Genomic DNA, 27,252 nt, shown 5'->3' with positions numbered 1-27,252 from the left:
GAGAGAGAGAGAGAGAGAGAGAGAGAGAGAAGGAGAGAGGGAGAGAGGGAGAGAGGGAGAGAGGGAGAGGGAGAGAGGGAGAGAGAAGAGAGCGCTGGAACACAGCAGGGGCCTCGATGTGCCATTTGGATCAACAATCCTTGAGTATACAAAGATTTGCAGCCTAAGATGAAGGACTCAGTGTGTCTTGTGCCAATTTTAGAAAAATAAATGTACACTGTCAGTTTTGCTATTTGATTCATATTTAAATTTTTAAGAGTATTTTTTTTAAATATAGATGTTAATTTTCTATTCATCACAGCATCTCTTTAGGGTTTTGGTTTCCTTCAATCCTAACAAGTTTTCCACTATTTTCCCTTTATTTTATTTTATTTATTTTTTAAATGGCTTCCCTTATATTTTCTTTCATTTCTCTGCTCCATCTCATTGTTTCTGTATTACTTTGATCTTACTGTGTTGAATTTCGAATATTCCTTTTCCTAGTTCCTACTTTATTTATTTATTTTTTGATTTCCGATACATTACAAAATCCCAGCCAAGTTCAAAACTCATTTTGCATTCCTTCAAGGTCTGCTTTTCTCAAGTCCCATTTTTTTGTGTTAGTACTCTTCCCACAGATCTTCATCAGCAATTCAAACCTGATGACATTATGATTGCATCTTTAGTGTTTTTCTACTCCAAACTTATTTATCATGCCTGCATTATTTCCAAAGATAAGGTCTAGAATAACTACACAGCAGAGCTTGTTAACCATTGCGTGTGTGCGAACAGCCCACCGTTACTAAAAGATAAAACCACTTGTCTACATTCTGGTATTAGTCTTAATGTGTGCATTTGCTGGGCTGAAATCCCTTAGCAGTAGATTGACTTTATTTCAGACTTCTCTTTCCTATAAGCATACTTCCCTTTCTATCTTACTTCCTATCACCTTGTTCTTGCATCATTTGATGAAAAAAATATGGCTCTCCTTTCTCTTCCTTGATTATATTCCTTTCAAATTGTTTATTCCTACCTCACCTCCTCCTTTATTTGTACTTCTCTCACTTTTCCACTAATGTAAATGGAAGATTCATTTTCTTTGACCAAACAGCCAAGGCAAAAAGTTTTCCTTCATCTTTTCTTGCCTCCATAACTACTTTAGAATCCCCACACACCTTTAATATGTTATACCGCTGCTTGGATCGCCTAAACAATGCCATGGATATATAATCTCCTTGTCAAAGGCATAAATTATCTTTCTGTCCAAATAAAATAAAAGTTTGCTCTCAAAATAACATGTACAAACTCTGCAAAGTTGTGGCACATCTGGAAAGATGAATCTAAATTTTCAAATTTCACTTTGCCTGTTTTTACTTTTCCTTATCACTATCTTTATCATTCATTCATTCATTCATTCATTCATTCATATATTTCAAAATATTATCTAAGGCTCTCCTAGATGCCAGGCAGCGTAGTAATCGCAGGGAATACAGGTAAGTAACATTTAGTTCTTGACCTCAGGGAGGTTCATAGTTTTGCAAAAATCTAACAGGTAGAACAACTGATGATGATACTAAATATGTAACAGATGCTACCGGTATTTATAACTAACCTAGGAGCACAACAGTATGAACAATTAATTAACTCTGCTTTTAAAAGACCACAGAGAGATTTGACAGAGTATGGAAATTTTATTTAAATCTTAAAAACAGCTAAGGGGAGGGAAAAAGGGTATAACATATGGAGGAAATAATATAACAAAGACAGAAGTACCTGGAATATTTCTGAATATCAATAATGACCATATAGAATAAAAGCAAAAATATCCTTTGAACTATTTTTATTTTACAATAGAGAAGTACCTACCTCATAGAGTTGTTGTAAAGATTCAATGAAAATATACATAAAGCCCTTTAAATAGTCCCTGGCATATGGTAAATGCTCAAAATATGTTAGCTGTTATTATTGTATTATAGATTACATCAAATGTATTTCATTTATTGGAAAGATTTCTTTCTTCTTTTTTTTTTCTGGTTTCTGACTTTGCTTTGGATCATTGTGGCTACACAGTAAGTGATCTCCAGTTAAATGACATTTTATTTGGATGCGTATCAGAAAAGTTGAGGTGGCAGCTATAGCTTCCAGAGTAAAAGAATTAGGATAGATGACAAATAAACATACCATACAAAAACTAACTGGACCACATCTAATTGTGATTCTCAACTAATCATCTTCTTTTTACACCTTTTTTTTAAGATACAGTCAAAAGTGGACAGAATAAGTTCATATCTAAGATTCATTGAACAACCCCACCAATATACTAAGCTTTGGGATAAGTATAGAATGAAATCCAGCTCAATATCGTATATCTCCTAAAGCTACACCAAATGGTTTAGAAAAGTGATGTTCTGAATAATGCCTTGAAATAGACTAGGAAAACAAAAATTATGTTTCCTTCCTTAATGAGGTGGAATGGGGTAGGAAGGTACATTAATATTTTTTAGTAACTTGTATTTAATTCAGTTTATAATATAGTCATACACATTGCTTTATATAAATTGATAAGCAGATTAATTTATTTGCTGAAGGTCACAAAATGTGCAAGACGGAATAATAGTGTAGATCTTCTTACTCCAATGACCATACTCCTTCCCCTAAAACATTTTGAAATATTCCTAAATAAGATTAAGCCAAAAGTAGGTTATTAATCCTTTAGTTGATCAAAACTACATACAAACACCCTGGTTAACTAAGTTTTTACTTACAATGATGTATAATACCAAACTAACAATTACATATCTCTACCATACTCTCTCTCCACAGAATTAATTTTGAAATAACCTAAATGGCTATCAAAATTACAAGGTAAATTATGAATATAAATGGTAAACCCCTTTCCTTTTGAGATTTTGATGCTAAATTAGTGGGAAAACAAAAGCAATGACAGACTAATTGTTACCAAGACTTGCCTTTCTGCTATATATAAATATATAACTCAACAAAATATATAAGGCAACTATTTTCAGGCACTGGAAAATTGGAAGCTTAAGATACATTCTAAGATAATCCAGATATACATTAACAGATAAGGACTTTTAATCAGCTATTATAAATATGTTTAAGGACTTAAAGGAAAACATAATCTCAATGAGGGAAAAAATGGGAAATCTCAGCAGAGAAATGAAAGTTATAATACAGAATCAAACAGAAATTCTAAAACTAAAAATGTACAATAGCTTCAATTTCCCTGGATGGCGTTAAAGCACGTTTGAGATTGAATATAAGGAAATAAGGGTCAATGAACTTAAAGAAAGATCCATGTAAATGAGCCAACTGGAAGAACAGAGTGGCAAAAAAATTAAAAATAAACAGGAACTCAGTAATCTGTAGAACAATATCTAACATTAATGTACTTGGGGTCCTAGACGGAAAAGAGAGAGAGAATGGGACAGAAAATATAGTTGAAAAAATAACTTTTTAAAAAACCCTAAATTGGGTAGAAAATACCAAACTACAGATCTAAGAAGCTGAGCAAGCTACAGGTAGAATAAACACACACAAAAACCATACTTAGGCACATCGTGATCAAATTAGTGAAAAAGAAACATAAACAGAAATACCTTTAGAAAAATATATTTTTATACTCCCACTGACAGAACTAAAGGGATAAGGAGATAAATCCACAATCATATTTGGAGATTTTAACACCCCTCATAGTAACAAATAGAACAAGTAGAACAAAACAAAACCAGATCTGAAAAATGCTACCAACCAACTAGACCTAATTGACATTTACAGAACACTACCACTATATCTGCAAATACACAAGATTCTTTTCAAAGGCACTTGAAGCATATACCTAAATATATCATAAAATGAACTATAAAATCAGTCTCATTACTTACAAAAGACAAAAGATTCTTACAATAGATATTCTCTGAGCTTAACAGAATTTTAAATTATTAGTCAACAACAATAACATATCCAGAAAAGCACAAAATAGTTGGAAATTAAACATTTCATTCTAAATAACATTCTAGTAACATTCTAAATAATAAGAGAAGTCCAAGGGAAGTTAGAAAATATTTTTAATTAAATAATGCAAAAACAATGAAGCAAAAATTGGCTCTTTGAAAAGACTAATAAAATTGGTAGAACCTAGCAAGGCTCTCCCCCGCCCAAAACAAACAAACAAACAAACAAACAATAATGACCAATATCTGGAATGAAAAAGGAGATAAAACTACAGACCCTATAGACATTAGGCTAATAAAATAATATTAGAAACAACTTCATACCAATAAATTTGTCAACTCAGTGTATTTGTGCAATAGAACACTTCTAAGCAAACTCATACACAGAACATGGATAGATCTCACAACTATTATGTTCTTGGATGGGGGAAGGCAAGCACAAAACCTTACATACATTTAATTATATGGTACTCTAAAACTGGCAAAGCTAACCTATGGTGATAAAATCATATCAGTGGTCACAGAAGGTGACCTGGACCAGAAGGTGCTATGGGTGGAACTCACTGCAAAGGGGCATAGATGATATTTCTGGGATGATGGAATACACAAATTGTCAAAACTCATCACATTGTACACTTAACACCTGACTTCATTAAATGTAAATTTATTTCAATGAAGTTGATTTTTAAGAAATAAATAAATAAAAATTTAAAAATACCACAGATATAAGAATCAATGTGTATTTAGTCCCAATTTTTAAAAAAATTCTTCAAAAAATACTTTATTTCCATTATACCTGCTTAACAGAATAGGAATCAAAAACTGTAGGCCAGGAAGTGTGCTAGATGCTTTCACATAGGATACCTCACAAAGGCTGTGTCTTTAACTCATGATAAGATCTAGCACGGTGTCTTGGAACACATGCTGTGTTGCAATTGAAAAATAAATAGAGCTGGAGCCAGAAGACCTGGGTTCAAATAATGATTATACTGATCTCTTAGTTTTGTAATCTTAGATAAGTCACTTATCTTAAATTTCATCAAATGTAGGGGTGAGGTGAAGATGAAGAAATCTATTTTAAAGTGCCTGGTAAAGCACACCATAAATACAAATGCTTAACAGACACTGATGAAATGAAGAAATGAAGGAGATAAACAACAGCATGGACAGGGATACAGCAGACAGGAAGAGACAGGGAGAGTAAGTTTCTAGTCACATGTTTGTCTGTGGATGGGTGGGGTAGAGGGTGGAACAGAAGCATCCAAGCATTTTGACCTAATACCATGTTCCTATCATGAGCAGTAGGTGCAGTGATTAGGATAGGGCTGGCTGATGTCCCAGGATGAATAACTTTCATTGTGACCAAAATGACAGCATTCTGGGCTAATAATCCCATGTCCAGTCCAGGAGCATGAAACGGGAGGCTCCTTGTCGACTTAAGACTCCAAGGGGCTTTTCCGAGGTTCCTAAGAGTTACAGAAAGTCTTCTATTACTGTAGATAGTTGAAATGCCAACATGACTGATGACCTACTGTTTAAAGTGTTCCATTCCTTCTTACCCTTATTAGGTTTTCATAAATTTTGCTCTAACTGAGACAACCTGAGCAGAGATCTTCAGGATACAGCAGCAGTGACTGGGCAATACCATCATTACTGCCTCGTAGGCTCATCTTCAGTAGAGTTCCAGGGAATGACGCTGAGTCTGACAAGTATTCAAAACGTACACAAATATGAAAACCTACAGAGTGACTATACTGATTTAAGACATGAGAAGTCACGTATCTTCACCCAAATATGGAGCCACTAGTGGGGCATATGGGAGTTCAATAGTCAATCACTGTATAATGTGATAAGTTATCTAATAGAGGTTTTAACAGAATGCCACGAGGGCACATAGAGGAGATAACGAACCAAGTGGTGGGGGAGAAAGCAGTATTGGGAAAATATTCTTGAGAAGAGCAATACCTGTGCTGTATCCAAAGATGTTAAGGAGTTATTTGGGCAAAAGGCATAGTAAGGCAGTGGGCACAGCACAAAGACTCAAAAGGGTTGGATGGTGCCATCTGCAGAGAACTGCAAGTGATTCCACAGAGCTGGAGCGTATAGTGTGAAGGGAGAGTGAGGAGATGGCAGGGGCGCAGGCAGGGTCTCGGGAAGGACCATGTTAAAAATCAGGCTGAAGGGACTGACAGTTTATCTTGAAGATGAAGGAAGCCATTGAGGGATTTTAAGCAAGCAGTACCACAATCAAATTAGGATTTTTTTAAAAAACTTTGAATATATATATTTTTTTATTGGGGAACAGTATGTTTTTCCAGGACCCATCAGCTCCAAGTCAAGTATTGTTTCAAGCTATTGGATTGTCAGAAAAGTCATGATGTATTTTTTCTGTTTTTCGTTGCAAAAATGCGTCATGACTTTTCCGACAACCCAATAGTTGTGGACGGAGCATCTCAGTGGCCCATGTGGGAATTAAACTGGCAACCTTCGTGTTATGAGCCTGCGCTCTAACCAACTGAGCTAACCCGCCGCCCCATCAAATGAGGAATTTTAAGTGATCATTCTGACAACAGTGTGGAGAACAGATTGGAAGGGGACAAAAGTAGGGACATGAAAATTAGTTAGGTGTCTGTTGAAGTGACCCACGTGGAGAATGACAGCGGCCTAACAGCAGCACTCAGAAGGCAGAACAGGTATGTAAGACACAGTCAAGAGGCTGAACTCTCAAGGTTTCACCGATCTACGCGAAGGAGAAAAAGAAGGAACAAAGCGTGGCTCCTAGGTTTCAAGCTTGCACGTATGAATGGATAGACCGCTTGTCCACTGAGATAAAGAATAAGTGAACCTACATGTGAAAGTGCCAAAAACAATGATACTGCACTAAGTTTAAAAAGAAAGAATTAACACAGACAAAAGGACACATTGCCTTAGACCACATGGATACACCACCTCTGAGAAAAATCGAACACTTAAATTCAGAGAGAGGAATAAGTCAGCGTTAAAGAAATTCCTGTCTAACATATGTTGATGAATGAATAATCAAAGAATAACACAGAAGGCAATTCACTAACAAGAGAGCCATCTACTGCCTTACAAGGATAGTGCAGCAACGAAATGCCATCAAAAAATGTGGAAGAAAGCCAAGTGTTTGAATACTTCACATTGTACATGTCGGCACAAAATATCTGACCCACCCCACAAAAAACATCCAAGTGGTTAGCACTTGGAACTAATAACCTAATGTTTTCACTTACTTGTTTCTCCTACAAGCATCAATTCAATATATATATATATATATTATCATTTGAATATGCTTACCTGCCATCATTGCTATCATACTGGCTTTATAGACATTAGTGAGAGATCCAAGTTCTCCTGTTGCTAAGATGGTTTTGAGATGAGCCTTCCCACAGGCCTTGCGAAACTGACGAATCTCATCATACAGGGCTGGGGAAGAAAATAATTGAGGCAGTTACAAAGCAGGCAAGTGATAACATAACTTGGCAGCCGTTTAGAGCTGGGAAGAACCCACCTCAGATTTAGGAAACATAAACCATTTGTCACTTTCTAAAAATCGCCCCAATTTAATATCGCCTAGAGCATTCTGTTGCGCTTCACATCCTGTTACAAGGGATGCTTAGTGTGCTACCAGGAACCAGTTTCTAAGCCCTGACCGGAGGTCTCGAGCCATGAAGCTTTTACAATAATGACATGCAAATTACAAATATAATTTTTACCTCTTCTAGGTGACGATTACTTACAAGAAAAAAGAAATTTATCTACCATCCCTACAGGGGTATACCATTTTCCAAACTAAAGGAAAAAAAAATTCTCAGGTACTTATTAATTCTTCCATTCACACATAATAAGTTCTCTTGCTGGAATATAAAGCAGCCCTTTCCTGAGAGCTCTGCTAATGACATTAAAGATGGAACAGCTTGCCCCACTATCTGCCAGGGTATGTCTCTACATACATGACTAAGAAGTGTTGAGGTAGTGTTGGATGTACGTGCACAAAGCCAGCTGTAGAGGGATTCACAGATGCAGCCTTGAATCTATATTAACCCCTGACCCCAGAGCCACATCTGGCTTTCTAGGGCTTCAAAGAGCACCCGAAAGCAGCTTGATTAAATATATATACTTAAAACCTGTACACTACAAAATAAAATCAAGGGGGAAAACATTTCATATTCAAAGTAACAGATTTTGGTAAACAAAGTCAGTATAATGAGTATTACGTTTTTGAAAAATTATTTTACATAGTCTTTTTTTCATGATACCAGTGGATGTGGGTTCTCACCTTGCATCAGGTTGGCCATATTCATTTCTTGAACTTAAGCTATTGCTACATTATCAAGAGTAAGATCAGAGCTTTTCTTTCTTCTCTATGTGTGTTTCATAGGAAGTCATTTTACAAGCATACAAACTGCACACAAACTAAACTGAACAGGAAAGAAACATTCACAGTAAAGGTTAGTGTTAATGTAAGTGGTTTTTAATGCAAAGATGAGAGTTCAGTAATTCATAGGTTTCCTAAACTATATATAAAAGACTTAAAAGACAGTAAACTCAGTCAAATCCATGAAAGTTATAACAAGAGGAATAAAACTTGTCTTTCAATCATAGAAAACCTGAACTTAACTTGAAGCTCAAAAGTGCAAGCTGAATACAAATAAAGTCAAATATTCTACTATGAGGTGCTCGGTATAAACTTTAGTGTATGTTGCTGCCAAGAAATGGTACCCACAGGTTTTTCAAGAAAGGACTGAATATTTTCACAAACCCCTAATAATCAGTAGTTTTGAGTATCAGAGATGGTCTGAGATGCCACACTGCCTACCTTACCCTGCCCATCCTACCTAATTGTGAGAAAATCATCTTATCCCTACATTTAATATATATGACAATGTGTGAGAATGGTATAAACAGTAAAAGACACATTATGTGACAGGGACAATCTACATTCTTTTAACTTAAAGAATGAATCTTAGATGGAATGACATTTCTTGAGTTACTAAATCTAAAAAGAGTAAGTTGTTCTCTAAGAACTAGTGACAAGAAATCTCTTGATCTAAAAATTCAAGAATGCTAATCCAGGGTTAACCTGTGATTTAATTAATGACTGTTCCTCCACAGTACAGTGTTGCCAAGCTTGAGATTCAGACAAATGTGGATCTAAAACCCAACTCCACCACTTCCTGTGTGACTTTGGGCAAGTTATGTGTTAGCTTTAGGGCCCTCCTAAAAGTGTCAATAATAATATTTACTTTATAGGGTTATTATGAGAATTAAAATACACACACACACACACACACACACACATTACTTTCTACATTGCCTGGCTTATTATAAGCACTCAAAAGATATAATCTGTGAAGCTCAGAATTCTAGTAAAATGAGTTTCCATTAAGTGTTGTGTAATAAAAGTCAAATCTTGTTTCATGGGCTGATCCAATTCCTTGTCCTGCACTGAAATTTTTTATATGGATTAGTGCTTACAATCAGTGGGCCATCAGGTAAGGCTTGAAAATATTTTATTAAAGCATTTGTTAAAGTGAACTTTGGCCCATATAACAAAATTCTTAAAACACTGATCCTGGTCATATTTATGCACAAAACTACCATCCTTTTTCTAAAGAGCATTACCTTTTGCTATCCAGTGAATTTCTTTACCTACAGTTAAAAATCAACCAGAAACCCACATATATTTTATGACTTAATTATCAGCCACCTAGGGGTTATGCTCTTTAATCCATGATCCAAACAGAATGACCAAAAATGATCACTTAGAGCTTAAATGGATTTAACAAATAGGCAACCAGTGCTTTCTCATTCTTTTAACTGCCAACTCCTCAAATCATTTTACTGACCTATTTCAACGGGGGTTAAGTTTTTCTGAGCAAATGTCTTAATCTTTGAAGTTCGACATTGAGAAAGTTGTCATTTGTTTCTGTTACTATTCTTCCCAGAGTACACCAGAACAATTAAATATAAAAGCATAGTAAATCTGGCCTTTAAAAATGTGGCTTGGACTCCATCAAGCAAATGCATCTACCTGAGCCTTTGAATCCTACTAAGCCATGCAAAGATGAAAGAACACTTAGAGATTTTTATTAGTATTGCAGCATCAGCAATGGCAGCAGATCCAAGAGTCAAGTGGCCCAGTGGCTACCAGCCAGCAGCAATGGTACCTGTGCTGGCCAGTGGCAGCAGCACCAGCAGTGGTCCTGTAACCAAATTCTTCCCATGGCTCAATAGGCTGGATCTCTGCTCCCCAGTCTTTCCTGGTCCTGTTTGTTTCCTAAGCCTCGTTCTCCAGGCTTCTTATTGATGCAGTGAGCTATTACTGTATGTCCTCCTAATAAATCCCTTTTCAGCTTCACTTAATCAGAATTGGTTTCATTAGTTTTCAACTCATAATGCTAGTCTAACAATTATTTGCTGAGTAACGATGGTACAGCAGACAATATAGCGTGGGTGTCGCGACTGCCTGGGTTCATATCCTGGCTGTAAAATCAATTTGTTGTTTGATTTGGGCAAGTTACTTAACCCTTGTCTCAGTTTCCTCATTTATAAAATGAAGATAATAAAGGTATGCACATCTCCTAGAATTATTTCTAGCGTTACATAGGTTAATATATAGAAAGTGCTAAGGACAGTTCCAGGCACATAGTTAACACTCAAGGAATGCCAACTACTTGTTTTTCTACTGCTGGTGGTGGTTGTGGAGCTGCTGCTGTTACTGTTGAGTGGCTACTAGGTTCAGAGGGACTGATAAAAGCGAGGACATCAGATCTATGTTTCTTAAAGAGTGTAAGGTATAACCTTTTGGAGAACTCGAAGAGAATTCTGGGGGAAATAAGTTCACTATATCCCAAATAATTTTTTTTTTTTTAACTCAGAACCCATGCTCCTTTTGATAGCACAGACTCCTAGGATAATAAGAGTTTTGGATACTTACTAGATTTGTAAACTTGTAGGAATTACTCAATTTTTCTAAGCCTAATTACTTAGGGAGTCACAGTTTGCTCACATATTTTTGTGAAGATTAAATAAAATAATACATGTGGCTAGAGCAGCACCAGACATATACTGAGTAGTTAATCATTCAATACCAGTTTTCCATATTTTTCCTTATATATATAGTTCCAGAAATGCAAAAATAACTTTAGGGCCAGCCAAGTGGCGCGTTGGTTAAGAGTGGCTTGGGAGCGCCAGCTCTGAGCAGCAGGGCCCCGGTTCGGATCCCACATGAGGGCCAGTGACACTGAACCCTCTACACCTAATGATGGTGAACAACAACTCGATCTGGAGCTGGGCTGCCGTGAGTCGCTGGTCATGGCGTAGGCTGCAGACCCTGCTGCAGTGGGCTATTATAAGCTACTGTGAGTGGCCGGCAGCTGCTGTGAGCCGCAGTGAGCGGCCATCCAATGGCTGGCAAGAGACTGCCTCGCCAGGAAAGAGCACAATGCTAATACCAACATGGGCCAGTGAAGCAACGTCCTCCTCCACAACTAGACTGAAGAACAAAATACAGCAACTTGTCTGCTCCCCTTCCCCGATTCTCCAATGCTGTTCCCCTCCCCCAATTCCCCAATAAAATCTTTAAAAAAAAATAAATTTTTTAAAAAATAAAACAAAGCAAGCACTGTCCTAATACTTATAAAAGCATAATTAAAATATACAGATCTTACAAATAAGAAAAACAGGCCACCCCATTCCAAGACAAGCCATGGAAGCTATTATTAGAAGGGTCCAAGTAGTTTTGAGCATCTTGGCACCACAATGATAGACACCTTGGAAACTAGATAGGTGATAAATGCAAATCAAACAACCTGATGGCTTAAATGTGATCCAGTCAATCTCAAATCATAATGTCCTGTAACATATTCAACTGTCACTTTCATCATTATCAACAAGAAAAACAATGGAAAAACTAATGGGTGGATTTTCCCCAACATTAGCAGGGAAGGACAGCATCAGGATATGGATTTAAATAATTGCTAAACATGTGAGAGAAATTACAAATGAAGTAACAAGTTCAAGAGATCATCTTTCCAAAATACTCTTCATGTAGAATAATTACTCAAAAGAATGAAAAATCCTCTCAGTTTTCAAAACATTTTCCTTCAAAAATTCTCCAAGTGTGTTCTACACATAGAGCAGGGGTCGGCAAACTTTTGAGCTGGAAGAGCCAATCCTGTCCCTCACAACAGTTTAAAAATTATTCGACAGCCATAAAACAAATGAAATCACCATTATGTGAATAATATCCTTTCAAAATTTTATAAATGAAACTATGATAGTTTTATTTTCATCTTCAATTTTACTTCAGAGCCACATGTACGTACCCAAAGAGCCGCATGTGGCTCGTGGGCCACAGTTCGCCGACTCCTGACATAGAGGGACAGTCTCACCAGCATGGGCTGGGAATTCTGGAGGACTTGGTGAACGTGACCAGCCTGAGTACACGGTACCAGGCCAAGAAGCTAGCCCACGTGGTCAAGAGATTGTTATATATGAGGAAATTGATCAGATAAGTAAAGACACTGAGGGTAATGGAAGCAAGATTTCTCACTGACAAGAAAGAGGGGCATAAATACATTGGGGTGTCGGGAAAGTCATGAGGCATTTTTGCAACACAAAACATAGAAAATATATGTCATGACTTTCCCGACAACCCAATAGATAGGGAGAGGGCGAAAATAAACCATGTGATGTTGGCTTGTAATGGAAGGTATCGGTGTGAAGTCATGGGTTCTAATACATACAGATAGATAAATATAGATGTACATGTGTCTATATGGGTGCACTGTGTATATGTGAACATTCATGTATTTACTAGATCTGTCCACTGAGAAGGCCTAGGAACAATAACACCCCTGTGCAATCTTCCACTGCATGGTCGTAAATAATGTATTCAATTGTTTTTCTATTATTGGATATTTAAAGTTTCAGATTTTTTTATCTTATAAGCAATAATTTAGCAAACTTCCTTATAATTAAATCTTTGCATACATCATAACCTTATTCCCTTGAGTACTTATTAATTTTTCTGCTCACATACTCACATATGATACATACTCACTGCTAAAATTTCTAATATTACAGAAACTGAAAATCCCCCATTAAAGAAAAAAAACAAGAGAAAAAACAATTCTTGCACGAACCAGAAAAATAATAATTTGGAAGGCTATTATAAAAGATGACTGACAAATGAAAATGGAATTCAAACACCTGACTGCAAATTAGAATAATGCAAAATTTAACAAAACACATACACCAGAGAAGTGGCTGGCACAGTGATGTCACGTTAAAAACCTGATAATAAATGTTTTGACTTATAATGAGGTTTTCAGGAGTAGTGAAAATGGGTGTGCCAGAAACCCAGGATATATTACATTGTAGATGCTTAATCAATATAGTGTCTCAACCAGCGGAGGGGTTGTCTCCTGTCTGTCCCCCCTCATCCGTCCTACTACTGCCACATTGATGAGGAGAAATGGAGGTCATAACCTGACCTTTTGCTCGTCATTCCAGCTGAAAAACAAGTGAGGCTGTGTTGGTGGAGTGTTCACTGACAGGAATCCGAGAACTCAGCCACCCTGGGAAAGGCCTGTGTGCACGAGAATTTAGACCTAAGGGGCTACGGCGGTCATACTGCATCTGTTTTCAACAGCATCCAAAACAGGTTGATACTGGTTCTGCCTTCTGCCTCCCCATGTCAGCAGCAACTTGCATCTACAGTACTTACTTTTCTCTATTTAAAATTAACTTGTTTCTCCCCAGCTTCCACATTAGAGGAAAACATATTCTTAATCTTGAGGCTGCCTGCAATCTGTTTAAGTTTTCTGGAAAAGCACCGTTAGACATAGAACTCTATGTTAGTAAAGCTTTCATGTGTAGAAATTATAATTTAAGCATGAATCCAAGTGTTTAAAGATGATATTTCCTATCTAAAAGTCATAAAGATTTCCTTTTACATTACATGCTATTCAAAGGCACTTAAAAAGTAATTGTTAACGAACATATCTAAGCAATTATTTTTTGAGTACCGGAAAGATGTTCAACACTGCACAAGAATGGCCCGAAAATAACTCTTAAGATAATTATATGTACAGTAAAACACTTAATATAAAATTGTACAGCAACCTTTTAAACTAAAAAAGTCACAAAATGTTCAAGAACAGTTTTCATCCACGAAGGCAACTAATTAATCTTGTACGGCTAAAACAGAGATGAGCTACAACACCAGGTGCTGAAATAACCTACAAGAAATAAAACGCACATGTTTTTGTCAATAGTATTTGAAGTTTTGAAGAATCAGAGCATAAAAACAAAAACCATAAAAGCACAGGGCTGCCATAAGTATCTCCAGAATTTTTCTGTTATAAACAACCCCCAAAACTGAGGAAGCACAGATTATGGATTATGTGATTTCTCCCCAAAAGAGTCTATAGATTTAGAGGTTACTTTTTTCATAAGATATGATTAACAGCTCTACAAAACAAAGCAAAATACCAATTTCTTTTAAGGGATTTTTTTGTTTTGTTTTTACCATTCTTCTTGTGTAAAAATAAGCAAATAAGAAAAATAAATTGTTGCCCTGATTCAAGATTTTCAGGATCCATTTGCATAAGTCACCATAATAGACATTGTGACTTTGGCACAAATGTTTTATTGTCTCAACCCAAACCTCTTGATAGCTATGAAGCACATACTCTACAAACCAAGTTTAAGAAAGCAACTCAAGGGCCGGCCAAGTGGCGCGATAGTTAAGAACTGGCTTGGGACGCCAGAGGGCCCGGTTCGGATCCCACATATGCGGGCCAGTGACACTGCCCTCTACAGCTAAGATGCTGAACAACAGCTCAACCTGGAGCTGGGCTGCTGTGAGTCGCCATCGACGGCGTAGGCTGCAGCCCCTGTGGCAGTAGGTTGCCATGGGCTACCGTGTGTAGCCAGCAGCCAGCGTGAGCAGCCAGCAGAACGCCGTGAGCGGCCGTCCAGAAGCCGGCGACTGATCTGCCTCGCCCGGGGAAGAGCGCAATGATGGTGCCAACTTGGGCCAGTGAAGCAACGTCCTCCACAACTAGACTGAAGAACAAAACAACAGCAACTTGTCTGTTCCCCTTCCCCCAATTCCCCAGCGCTGTTCCCATCCCCCCAATTCCCCAATAAAAAATCTTTAAAAAAAGAAAGAAAGCAACTCAAGGCTTAAGAACTGAAGTGGGTAAAAGGTACACCAGGCTTTGGATATGGGAGACCAACAATATTTCCAGTTGTGGCATCAAACATACTATTCTGGAAAAATATCGCAGACGAAGCCACCTTTGGCATCATAGTTGCTGGTGCTCCAGTGTGAAATGGGTTTCCAAACACTAGTAAAGCCAGCTCGAGGTTCTAAGCTCAAGGAACTGGAACATTCTTAATGAGGCAGATGCTGACAGCAGTTTCATGTCGCTGGCGCTATATTAGGTAAATTTTTGCAGCAGAGACAAGTCATCAAAAAAGTAAAAAAAAAAAAAAGAACATCTCTGTATATTTACAGAGCATGGAATGCATTTAATTTTCAAAACCTGCTCAGTAAGATTTAGGAAATAATGAATCACTTCTGGTGAATGCTTTCATCAAAGAACTGCTTCAGGAATGCAACTTAGATGTCAACTTCAATATCATCATTAAACAATACTATATTACAAGTACTTATCATTGGACCAATACTCACAGACACTGAAAACACCACATATAAAATCCCAGGCCATTACAGGTCTAAAAGGCTGTAGAAATCCTGAAGTCTTATCTCCCCAGAGGTAGCTTATTGAAATGGAGGCACAGGGAAGTAAAGTGTTTGCCCAAAGACTAGGTATAAATAATCGATATTACAAAGACTGAAACCAAAGTCCTTGGAGCTGCACCTCATTTACTCAATACATGTGCTATATGGTTACTTTCCTTGACAACATACTATCATCATCATGAGGAGGAGGGGGAAAGAGAAGAAAGTGCCCTTGGCCTGGAGGGAGTCATCTGGGCCAAGCAATAGGATGATCAATTTACACACATTATCTAATTTTATCCCTATTATAAACCTGTGAAGTACATGCCATTATTGCTGTTTTACAGACAGAGAATAGGAGGCACAGAGAAGTAACTTGCCCAAGAAAAAATAGCTACTAATGGTAACACCAGGGTTCCAACCAGGGTCCATCCAAGGCAGCCTCTGCTCCCAGCGCTATCCTACCTTATCCTCCACAGGATGCAGAGTCTGGGTCGGTTCTGGTTCTGAGTACTCCCATGAGGACCGGCCTATCTGGCTGGCTGGCTGGCTGGCTAGGTGCCCCCACCTCTCACGGTCCAGCCCTGTGCCATCCCACCACGAGCTGCTATCTTCATCCCAAAGCAGAGCCTTCCTAGGGAGCAGGGAACTGTCTTTTTTCCAAAGGGCACAGAAGCAGATGCACTTTCTGGCTAAATTCACCAGAGTAAAACTTTATTCCTCAAGCATCTGTGTATAGCTAACTGCAGAGCCAGGGTAAATAAATAGAAATACATGAGAAATACGATTTGTCCTGATTAACCAATATGTAAATTTAGCAATGCTTCAAATTACCCTGTACCTAAGCTATGGGAAACCAAGAACTAAAAGTATGTTTTTAAAAAAATGTTCCACATTAGTACTTTCCCACAGGACTATGGGATGGTGAAGGTGAGGGCGTGAGTAGGACTCAAAATCACCTGAAGCAATTTTCACAGTACAGGTGTCTATTCTTCCCAACCCCTCAATTCCGATATTACACATCTGGTGGGAGTGGGGAGGGAAACATGCAAGAGTCTGTGGGGGGAAGAGCTGGGGAAGTAATTTGAAAATGCTTGTCAGGTAATTTTGAGAACCAGCAATACTACTGTCCCAAGCGATACGTTAGACGGTGTACATTTTTGTGCCTACACGGAAAGGAGAGAAGGAAGTACTGGCAGGGAGGGACAGTGCGCCATAATGAGCTAAACAGGATCTGGCAGTAAAAAGCTTAACAGCAAAGGGCCAAACAGCAATAAAAGAAATGTTTAAATGAAAAGACATATAAAGTCAAACAGCACAACAGTCTGGACCATTAGCTGTGGGGCAAGTCATCTCGGAGATTCCAGTAGCCCCTGAGGGAAGCACTGTGTTCCTGGATAATACCGTCTTGGATACAACAGTGCTGAAATTAAAGTGTATTTAATAGAAAGTGTTCAAGTCAGGGGAAAGGTAAACATTTTTAAATGCATTTCTTTCTAAAATGGCGAGGCTCTGCTTTGGTCAAGATTCGCTGATTTTGAATGTCGACTTAGGTGAAACTGCTCGATGACAAGCAACATGGTTTAGTTGGGAAATGGAACGTGAGTTCCGGAGTCACACATTCCGTCATTCGGGAGGTTTCTTAGTCTTCAGCACAGGGAATGTAGTTGAAGGGAGGAAGAGAGGAGCTTTCTCGGGGAGAGTGTGCTGAGTTTGAGGGGAAGATTGGCAGCTTGCTAGGACAGATTCTGAGAATCACCAACACTTCAGGGATGGCAGAGGCGGGGAACCCTGCAAACAAGCTGCAGGAGTGATCACAATCTGGAGGAAAGCCTGAAGAATGTAGTGTCACCAGAGACAAGCGAGTGTTTCCAGAGGGGGAAGTGACCCACTGTGTCAAATACTGCTGAACAGTAAAGTTAAATGAACAACTGAAGAGTATCCTCCAGGCAGGGTGAAATGAGAGGTCATTAGTATCTTGGTTAGAACAGGTTCAAGAGAAAACAGTAAACACCACTCAAGAGTTTTCACCATGAAGGGGAAAATAGAAAGGGAAACTTAACTGGGTTGACAAGGGAGGCTATTGATTGGCATGTGCGTTTTTTTAATGAGTAAGAAAAACTTAAGTATGTTTAGATGCAATGGGGATGACCTAATGGGGAGAAGCTGAAAATACAGGAGAAAAAAAAAAAAGACCCATAAATGGAGCAAGGCCTCTGAAAATGTGGGAGGAGATGAGGGCTGTGGCACAACAGAGGGACAGGCCTTAGGAGGAAGGAGAAAGGGCGGAGGCCGAGCTGATGCAAGGACCTTGAGAGAGTTTCTGTCAAACGGTTTCCATTTTCTCTGAGAAGTAGCAGGTAGGTCGCCTACTAAGAGTGAAGGTGCTTCAAGGTGAGTGGAAGGATTAGAAGTCTGATGAAAGCAGAGATTTTAAATCATCACCATGGAGAATCCAAGAAGAGGAATTAGAGCCCCCACCAGGCTCCTCTTCGAGTTCATACCCTAAACTGTGGATCCTTGTAACCATGAGAAATGATTAGGATCCACTCAAAGCCAGATTTTAAAAATAGGATTCTTTCTTTTGTGCTTTAATCAGTGTGTTACACACCTCAATGCACAGAGGAGAGGGACCTAGATTTGAGCGTGGAATAGCCCGGCAGACATTTCCATCAGCAAATTCCAATAAATCAATTTTAGGCTCATATTTTAGTAAACAGCTAATATTAAAATATGACACTGAAAAATACAATATGTAATCAAATTGAAAACCGAAACTAAGACAAAATACTGCAGTGGAAAAAGTCCTAAGTCATTGCAGGTTTCTATTTAGAATTAAATTTCTAGTATTAAATGTTCCTTTTCAATTTGTCTTGGGTCAAGAGGTTATTAACACCATAAAAAAGGGTTAATAGAAAAGTATGGTCTAGGACAAAGACATGTTATTACATTTTGCATGAATGCCTGTTATTAGGAAATTACCAGTTCTTAAAAACAACCATTCCTAGTTCATTAAGGGTTTGCCAATTACATCAAAATCCATCTCCTATTGTATTTTATTTTCCAATTAGTAGTATTCCAGAGACAAAAGCACAAGTTATAATATAAATTATACTTCTATATCTACAACTCCAAGTCATAAAGGGCATATAGTTTTTTTATCTTACTGAATCACAGAGAGTTTATTTCCAAATTTGTTTTAACGCTTACTCATTTTTTTTCTCTTACTCTAGCCTTAACTCTTAACTGAAATCTGTGACTAAACGCAGACAAGCAGAATTAATATATAAGGGAAAAGAACATTTATTTAAAATAGGCCTTTTCAGAATAATTGCAATTGGCCAAAACACACATGGACCATATAAAAAGGAACAGAAATCAAAGCACAAAAAGATATTCGTGAACTGTCAAGAATTTAAACCTGGCAAGGATGAAAAATGCTGATGAGTATGGAGGAACGGGTAAAGCAATGAGAGTGGCCTTGCATTTTTTTCCAGCTCTTTCAGAACTGGTATGTCCCTGATTGCATTATCCTGGAACACAGTGATGGTCTCAGGGACTGGTGAAATCTCAGAGAGGACTTGCCCCACAGCTACTGGTCCAGGCTGTTGTGCCATACTTCCTGTATCGCTTTAATTTAAACACTTTTGCTATTGTTGTTTTGCCTGATCCTTTGCTGTTAAGCTTTTTAGTATCACATCTTGTTTTGCTCATTATGGCGGCATTGTCCTTCCTTGCCGGTACTTCCCTCACTCCTTTCCATCTGGACACAAAAATGTACACCGTCTAACTTATTAAGAATGTGCAGGAATGTAGCTAATATTCCAAGAGAAAAGACTACATTTTCCAGCTTCACTCGCAGCTACATGTGGCCACATAACACAGTTCGGGCCAATGAGGTGTAAGCAAAAGTGTAGTATGAGATTTGGGGATAGGACAGGCCCTTCTCTCCTGTTGTCTAGGAGATGAGGGGAAAGGCTGCAGCTTCACTGTCTTAGACAATGAAGTGCCCTTGAGCATGAGAGTAGAAGACAACATGTTTTAGAAATGGCAGATAAAAGCAGCGTAGGTCTCCAAGAACTTTGTGAGGCTGCCTCTGGAATACCTACGTCCAGACTTTAATTCTCGAGCGTTTAAACCACCTACTGAATCTTTGCTACATCACAACCCAAAGCAATTCTTAATGGAATTAGGAATTACAAATGATAAGATAGATGGATCAATGAATAGAGTCACAGAAAGATATCCATAAGATATTGGTATGTGCAATAAGTAGGTTAAGAAAAAATACAGTAATTACAATCCTACTTTTAATTTAAACTTTTCAAAAGTGTGGGAGTTGCATGTGTGTATATATAAAGATAAAAAAGTCTGGAAAATTGCACATTGCAGTGTTATCAGGGGTCATTTCTAGGCGATGAGATTATGTGGAAGACATACTTCCTTTGTTACTGTTTGGAATTTTTTATTTTAACAGTGAGGAGGGGGCCAGCTGAATGGCTCAGTTGGTTAAGAGCTCGCTCAAGAGTGTGAGCTCTGAGCAACAGCAGTTCGAGTCCTACCCAAGCTGAGTTGCCGCTGAGCTGCCAACAGGTGGCAGGATGGCTCAGCTAAAAAAAAACAAAATAAACAGTGAGGAGGTACAACCTCCAGAATTAGAATTAAATATGTCTTTTATTTGGTATTTACATATCTAGAGAGACAGTATATTATTCTAGCTTTATCTTAAGATATGGTTCAAAATTTTTAGTTAAACTACTTGTTATAATGATTTTTTTGAAATAGAGAATTATATTTATTTTAGTACAATGATCTCTAGTACACAAAATATATTTAAGACAGAGGTAAAATCTATTTCTTTACTATCTAATTATAAAAACAATAGCTTGTTACTGGAATGGGCAACATCTTATTGTAATCAGTGATAGTAAATCATGAATCTCAAAAGTGAATATTAAATAATATTCATAGGAGCTATATGCAACAATGTTACAAGGAAGAGCGGACTTAGACTTATTAATAATTCCACATCCTAAAAACCCACAAAGATTAACATAAAAAAGGGAAATTTCTTCCATCATAATAAAATAAACTTTGAATAAAAGATTTGCCTCGAGTGGTTTATGTATTGAGTAACAAAACAATACAGACTAGAATAAGAGTTAATAATCTACTGCATGGAAATAACTATACACCTATGCACTCAAAAGGATCTAAAGAGTTCATACAGTTAAGGCATGTTTTCTCCTAGATTCAGCCTCTGATCTGGTGACTTGTAATCTGGGTTCAGTAACTTCTAAAACATGCTGCCTCTTGCCAGATCCCCACCATTTGATCCACTAGGGAAGAACTGTGTCTCCCTTTTAGACAAGGACATGCACCTACCTTCCCATTGGCCTGTCAGCACCAAGGTCCTATTAATTACCACATCGATTTCCATAGCTCCGTCTTCCACAGCCAATATGATCTCTTGTAATCGTGTTTTCAAATGAGTCTGTGCCGCTGGAAAGCCAGTAGCCACTAGTAGGGAGAAGGGGGGAAAAAGGAAAAGAAGGAATTGCAATTCATCAGTATCTCAACAAAGAATTTCAGACAAAAACATCAGCATTCAGATACCAAAGCATTCATGACACATAAGAACTACACAAATATCCTGAAAAGCTGTGTGAAGAAACAGAATGCTATCTTACACAGTACTGGTGTCAGGGCAAACATTAGTATTATATCCTCTAGAAGACCTGAAATTAAGTTGCTTCAGAGATGCTCATGAGGGTACTCTGAATGAGCAGCAATTAAAAAAACATGTTACCATCACACTGATGCTCATAAAACAGTAGCTATAGCCCTGTCTTATGGGCACTAATATTTCTTTACCCTACTCTTGATCAGTTAACCATCTCTGTATCCTTGATTTTCCTTTCACATTTTTAGCTGTTGTAACCAAACTGCAGTGTAGGCTCCTCCAACTGCCTATCTTGAAACCACCTGCCAAGAAGATGAGTACAAAGGGAAAAGAATGCAGGAGGAAAAGCACCTGATTGGTCCACAAAACGTGGGCAGGGGCAGAGCAGGGAAGAGCAAGGCCAAGTATAGACAAAAGGAAAATGAAAACACAATTACACTTTTGAGAAAGGATTAACATCTTTTTACATATGCATCATTAATTCCATTCTGGTGTCTAAAGGTAATCTTTTGTGTTTCCTTGATGTTATTAAATTCTTTGGGTCTGCTACCTTAGAGGAAAGTATGTTTCCCTGTTGTATAAAGGAAAAGCTGAACTGCCTGAGGTTGATGAAAAAGTAAGGTCCATAAAGGTGCAGATGCCAAATACGAGTACTTTGGGAATCTTCACAAATGAGTTGTATATAAATACTGTACACTATGTTTCTTTTGATGTAGCTCTAATAAAATTAATGATCTTTATAGACTCCTTTTTTAAAGCACCAAGATATTCCTCCAACACCTTTTAAAAGTAGAATCTAATTTTATGTTCATCTATCCATCCAACTGGAAAGAGGGAGACACACACACACATACACACACATTTACAATGAAGCTTTTCAAGAGACTTTTCTTTCCCTCATGCCAAGTCCTAATGTGTCAATCTTAATAACGGTTGAACATACCCTTTCTTCTTTATCTTCCAAGCTTTGGGATGGCTCTCATCATCTCCCGCATGGACTCCATTTCATCCTCTCTAATTTGTCCACTACCATCCCCTAACTCAGTATGTCATGAAGCCGATGGTGGCCTGCCTCTGCGTGATACCTTCCCCATCACCAGGACACAGCCCACGTGCCACAGCCTGGCGTGGTCTCCTGACACAATCACCAGCTTCACTTTGTCCCACCCGCCTTAGGATCCAACAGCTCCAAACACTTCCAGTTCCCTGAACATGCTTCTGTGCCTTTGCACATGCTTGTCCCTCTGTGTAAAACGCCATTCCCTACCTTTTCAACGCTGTCAATTCCTGGCCCCTTAAGAGCCAATGCAGTTACTATCTCTTCTGTGAAGTATTCCCTTGCTCTCCTGGTGTCACCAACCTCCGCAGAGTAAATCACTCCTTGCTCAGAGTTACAACTGTACTTCCGCATATCTTTATTATTATATCTTACACATATATAATATACTGCATATCCAACATTATGATTGTAACTTGACTATTCCTCCTAAATGACTAAGTTTCCTTAAGGACAGGGATACAGTTCTGTATTCTGGGGATTGATATAATGTTTGCTACTTTAGAAAGCAATTAATAAATACTAAAAGAATGAATAAATACAACCAATTAAATATATTAAAATAATAGTACAAAACCATATATAACCCTCCACAGTGTCTGGGTTGAAGAACTGGGAACATGTTGAGAGCCAGCTGCAGAAGCCACCCCCACTGTACCTGATGCCACTGGGATCGTACAGCCCGCAGCCTTCAGTGCTTTCACTGCATCACACACGCGGGCCGGGTAGACACAAACGGCAGCTGTAGTGATGTCTGTGAAGAAAGAAACCACAGTAGCCTTCTGAATGTGAAGTTCAGTGCGCACAATATGCTTTTAATTATCATTGCGCTCGCTTCGGCAGCATATACAATAACTATTATTTATTGCACAACATTAGCAGAAATCAAAATGAGAGGGGGAGAAGAAAAAAAGTCCCCTACGATGCTGCCACAAATTAAAAGGTTTTTATTTTCCACACTCCCTTCTAGTTCTTGAGGACATGGGTCACTTCCTCATTACAGTCCTAGAATAAAACAATTGTGATACGTCGTTCTTTGAGGTTAACATAATACCACTTTTTAAAAATTCCTAAATAGTAAACTTGGTGGGCCTGCCTCGATGAACATATTTTATTTCATGTAAATAACAAAATCCAGATCTTTACAGCATTTAAATAGACAGTGGATGAAGAAAAAAAGCAAGTGAACCTTACAGGGTAGTTAGTACAGCAAAATGACATTTAACTAATCCTATTGCTTCTTTTACAAGAAATAACAAAATAGGAATCTGGAAGCCCCATTTTCAGGAAAAGCTGTTTCATTTTTTTTTTTTTAGGAACAAGCTCTTAAAAATAGAAACTGAAAAATCAAATTGCTGCGATCAAACAATAACATAATTGCATAAGATTCACACAAAGTTGTTACTTTTTTAGACCCTTTCCCCCAATCTATAAATGGGTGGTATTTTTATTGTCAACTGAAAAGAAACGTCACAAATATTTTTCAAAAGCTGTAGAGTGTTTTAGGTCTGTACATTATCTACAAATTATTGGGATAAAATACCTGCTTTGGGCCAATGCAACACCTCCAGTTGCCATCGTTACAGGCAGGCACTCAGGAACCATGAAGCGACCCTTCATGGAAAGACCTGGCTCCTAAAACCAGCCCAGCAAGTATCAAGGCATGTTGCCTTGGAAATACCGCCTCACCTTCCAAGTCTCAGTTTCTTCATTTAGAAATGAGGGGGTTGGCTCTCAGGGGTCTCCCCCATTTCTAAAATGTTAAGGTTCTAAACTTACGGCAACTTCAGAAAGTCCTTTCTTTCATGTATAACGAGAGAGTGAATATAACTTTTTTTCAAAAGATCTAACCTAATATGCAAGCGTGCAGTGTTTCCCATCTGCATTTTATTCTCAAAAGTATTTCACTTATTCACAGAAAATACTTTATGTATGAGATGTGATTATTAAGTAATAAGACTGGCTTTTCCACATGTGGTGAGGGAATCAGGGTCCGTATTTTAGAGTCACTAGATAGAAAATCTCCAAAACTGAAGAACTAGGAAGAAAAATCAAGAAACTCTCAACCAGCAACTTGAATCCATGATGGAAAAAAATGACCTAAAAATGAAACTTAAGATTCTCTCCCTGCAGTTTTTCAGAGAAGAATCTCAATTATTTGTCTATGTACAAAATTCTATCATGGGTTTTATTGCTGCTCTCATTTTAGCAACTGAATCTTGCCTTAAGTCCTTTTAGATTTAGTAACGAGTGTTGTAAAGAGGTAAACACCAGACAGATTATATGCAACATTACCTTTATCGTGCATGTTTAAAGCTTTTAAGAGGTCTTCTCGGATTGGATACTTGGCTTTGTAACAGAGCCTTTGAACATTGGAGGGTGTGTCATCACCTGAAAGTGTAGTAAGATCTATAAAGGTAACAGCTTTCAGGAGCCAAGCAGCCTGGTTTGGAGAAAAGTAAAAACAAGGTTAAACAATTAATGTCCAGCCCAGTTAGTAGAGAATCATTAGACAAACATGCGTGCTAAAATCTGACATCTATACTGTTCTAAAGCATTATTATCATTCAGATATGTGATATAAATATTGCTCAAGAGTGACCAACAACATGAATATTACATAGAATATAAAAGGGAGGAGAGGAGCCTTAAATTATATTTTTCTCTCTCATAGATATTGCAAATTGAAATTCCTAATAGATCAAGTCTCCCCACATCTGTCTTCTCCATCTCATTCACAAGGAGCCCCTCGTGGCCACCTTGACATGGGAGAACGTCGGGACAACAGCATTTCTTTCTTACGTTTTACCTCCAGCCCTGGGATCTGGGATGAGACATTGTAAAAAGAGTCTCTAACTTCTTTGTTTCAACTTAATCCAAGTCCATGTTTTAAACAATATTCACATTTCACAACTCATTCAGATGAATATCCTTTGATCTTTTCAATCAGAGTATTTCCAGGGATGAACAAAATGTGAGATGTGACCCAAAAGGATTCAATCACAGTATTTTGCACCTCTTGTGAAATGCACTCTGAATTCCTTTTAGTCCTGCGATGTATAGCATGTCTTTGGTTGGTATACAGGGAAGAATATGCTTACTACAAGTGCTTCCCGAAACATCATTTTTTTTTATTTTAAAAAATGATTTATGAAAATTAATGCTGCTTACCACAAGTACTCCACGAAACATCATTTTCTGAATTTTGAAAAATGATTTATGAAAATTAATGCCAAGGGAAACACGATTGTCAAAGGAGGTCAATTATTATACCTAAGGGCCTCAACAGTGGGTGCACCAGGTTTAGATGTTACGGTTTGAAAATTAAAATAGAAGACAACCAAAGAAGGTCTGTCTAAGAAAACGAATAAATGTGTTGAGAAAATATGCCATTTAATTCACTCATGAATAAAGATGCTTCAAATTCATTTGCGGCTTTGCCACTCAAGAGTGATAAGATTTTTAACTTGTTTGGATAAATGTGTTATCTTTCTCCAACCCATCATCATCGTATATGAATTATTAAAATAAGTCATGGACAGCTGCAATCTTTTAAGTCTAGATGCATCTTGAGTGAAATTCAATATTGTGGCCTTGAGGGAAGAGCCCAGGCATTGTAAACTACAGGCACAGAATGCTCGAGAAGAACCCTTACCTGCCACTCCTTTTTCACGGTTCTGCGGGCCTGGATTTGTTCAGCACGCCTCAGAACTGCCGGCTGATTCACCTGTATTTTGGAGATCCAGCTGAGGTCTGAAGGGGAATGAAGAATACTTTTTAAAACTTAAAAGTTTTATTAAACATATTCACCTATTTTTTTTACACGGTCCTTGACAGGACGTATTTATTATTTGCCATCAAAGCTCTTTTAAGGCTTATGTTTCTTTTTCACACAACTACAAATAAATAACCTTGTTGAAGGAAGCCCCGTCATGAAGAGGGCTGCTTCATGTAAAATTAAGTACATTTGGAACTAGAAGAACCTGTATCGATTCATTACATGGGTCTGTCTCACAATGGGGGGAAATGTTCACGGAGATTCCCATGCCACATGTCTCACTTCTGACAACAAAGACTTACGTGCAAGTGCCCAGTCCAGGGGAGCAAATGATTAATACGTACTTAAGTGAACTAATGTTGGGGCTTAAAGGAATCCTTGATCACCACCCCCTTACTGACAAGACTAATATCTACTAGATGCTGATCTGATACAGCCCATCCTTTTCTCAAAGGAGAATTTTTCAGAATGTATTCGAAATTACAACACCAATATAACAGAAGTTACAAAAAGGAAAACAACAAGCTGTTCAAAATTTCAGGAGACAGCTCTGTTCCTTCAGTTTTGAAATGCTCTCTCCTACCTCCATCCCATCCTTCCTTCTCTTCCAGTTGACTGTGACTTCTACTTTTAAGATGCAGCCTAAATGTTTTTCTTTGTGAAAATACTTCCAGCTCCCCAGATAGTGCCAACATTTGGATATGCCTCTACTAACAGAACTTGGATTTAGTTCATTGAGGAGTTGTGGCAATATTGTCTCTTGTACTTCCTATATTGAGTCATGCTCTTACTCACCGTTGAGTGTCTCACACCAAACACAGTGTCTGGCGCACATGTATTTCAACTTCATCCCTCAATGCTCTGTAACACAAGTGGCCTCACAGTAAACTGAGCTGTACCCATTTGCCTTCTATAACTTCATTTCTATAACCTTCTAGCAAACTCAAGTTTTTGAAGAATCTTCTTAGAAGAGCTACTGTGGACAAGTCTTAAAAGACTACT

The 27,252-nt window shown here is 38.0% G+C and overlaps 1 protein-coding gene across 2 annotated transcripts in view; it reads right to left on the bottom strand.

The window, feature by feature from the left end:
- Window positions 1-27,252, bottom strand: part of DERA (deoxyribose-phosphate aldolase) — a 96,490-nt gene that overhangs the window by 45,020 nt on the left and 24,218 nt on the right. For both annotated transcript variants that reach the window (XR_002124094.1, XM_019643320.1), the window contains exons 2-6: window positions 26,128-26,225; window positions 24,768-24,915; window positions 23,131-23,226; window positions 21,118-21,252; window positions 7,272-7,400 (exon numbers count right to left, since the gene is read on the bottom strand). Coding sequence is in view for 1 of the 2 variants with exons in the window: in XM_019643320.1 (XP_019498865.1) it covers window positions 7,272-7,400; window positions 21,118-21,252; window positions 23,131-23,226; window positions 24,768-24,915; window positions 26,128-26,225 (606 nt within the window). In the remaining variant the exon portion in view is untranslated. The remainder of the gene's footprint in view (window positions 1-7,271; window positions 7,401-21,117; window positions 21,253-23,130; window positions 23,227-24,767; window positions 24,916-26,127; window positions 26,226-27,252) is intronic.

Source organism: Hipposideros armiger, unplaced genomic scaffold (genome assembly GCF_001890085.2).
Source record: "Hipposideros armiger isolate ML-2016 unplaced genomic scaffold, ASM189008v1 scaffold_76, whole genome shotgun sequence".
Lineage (NCBI taxonomy): Eukaryota > Metazoa > Chordata > Mammalia > Chiroptera > Hipposideridae > Hipposideros > Hipposideros armiger.
Note: the sequence above shows the minus strand (reverse complement) of the source record. Positions and strands in the feature narration are given on the sequence as shown.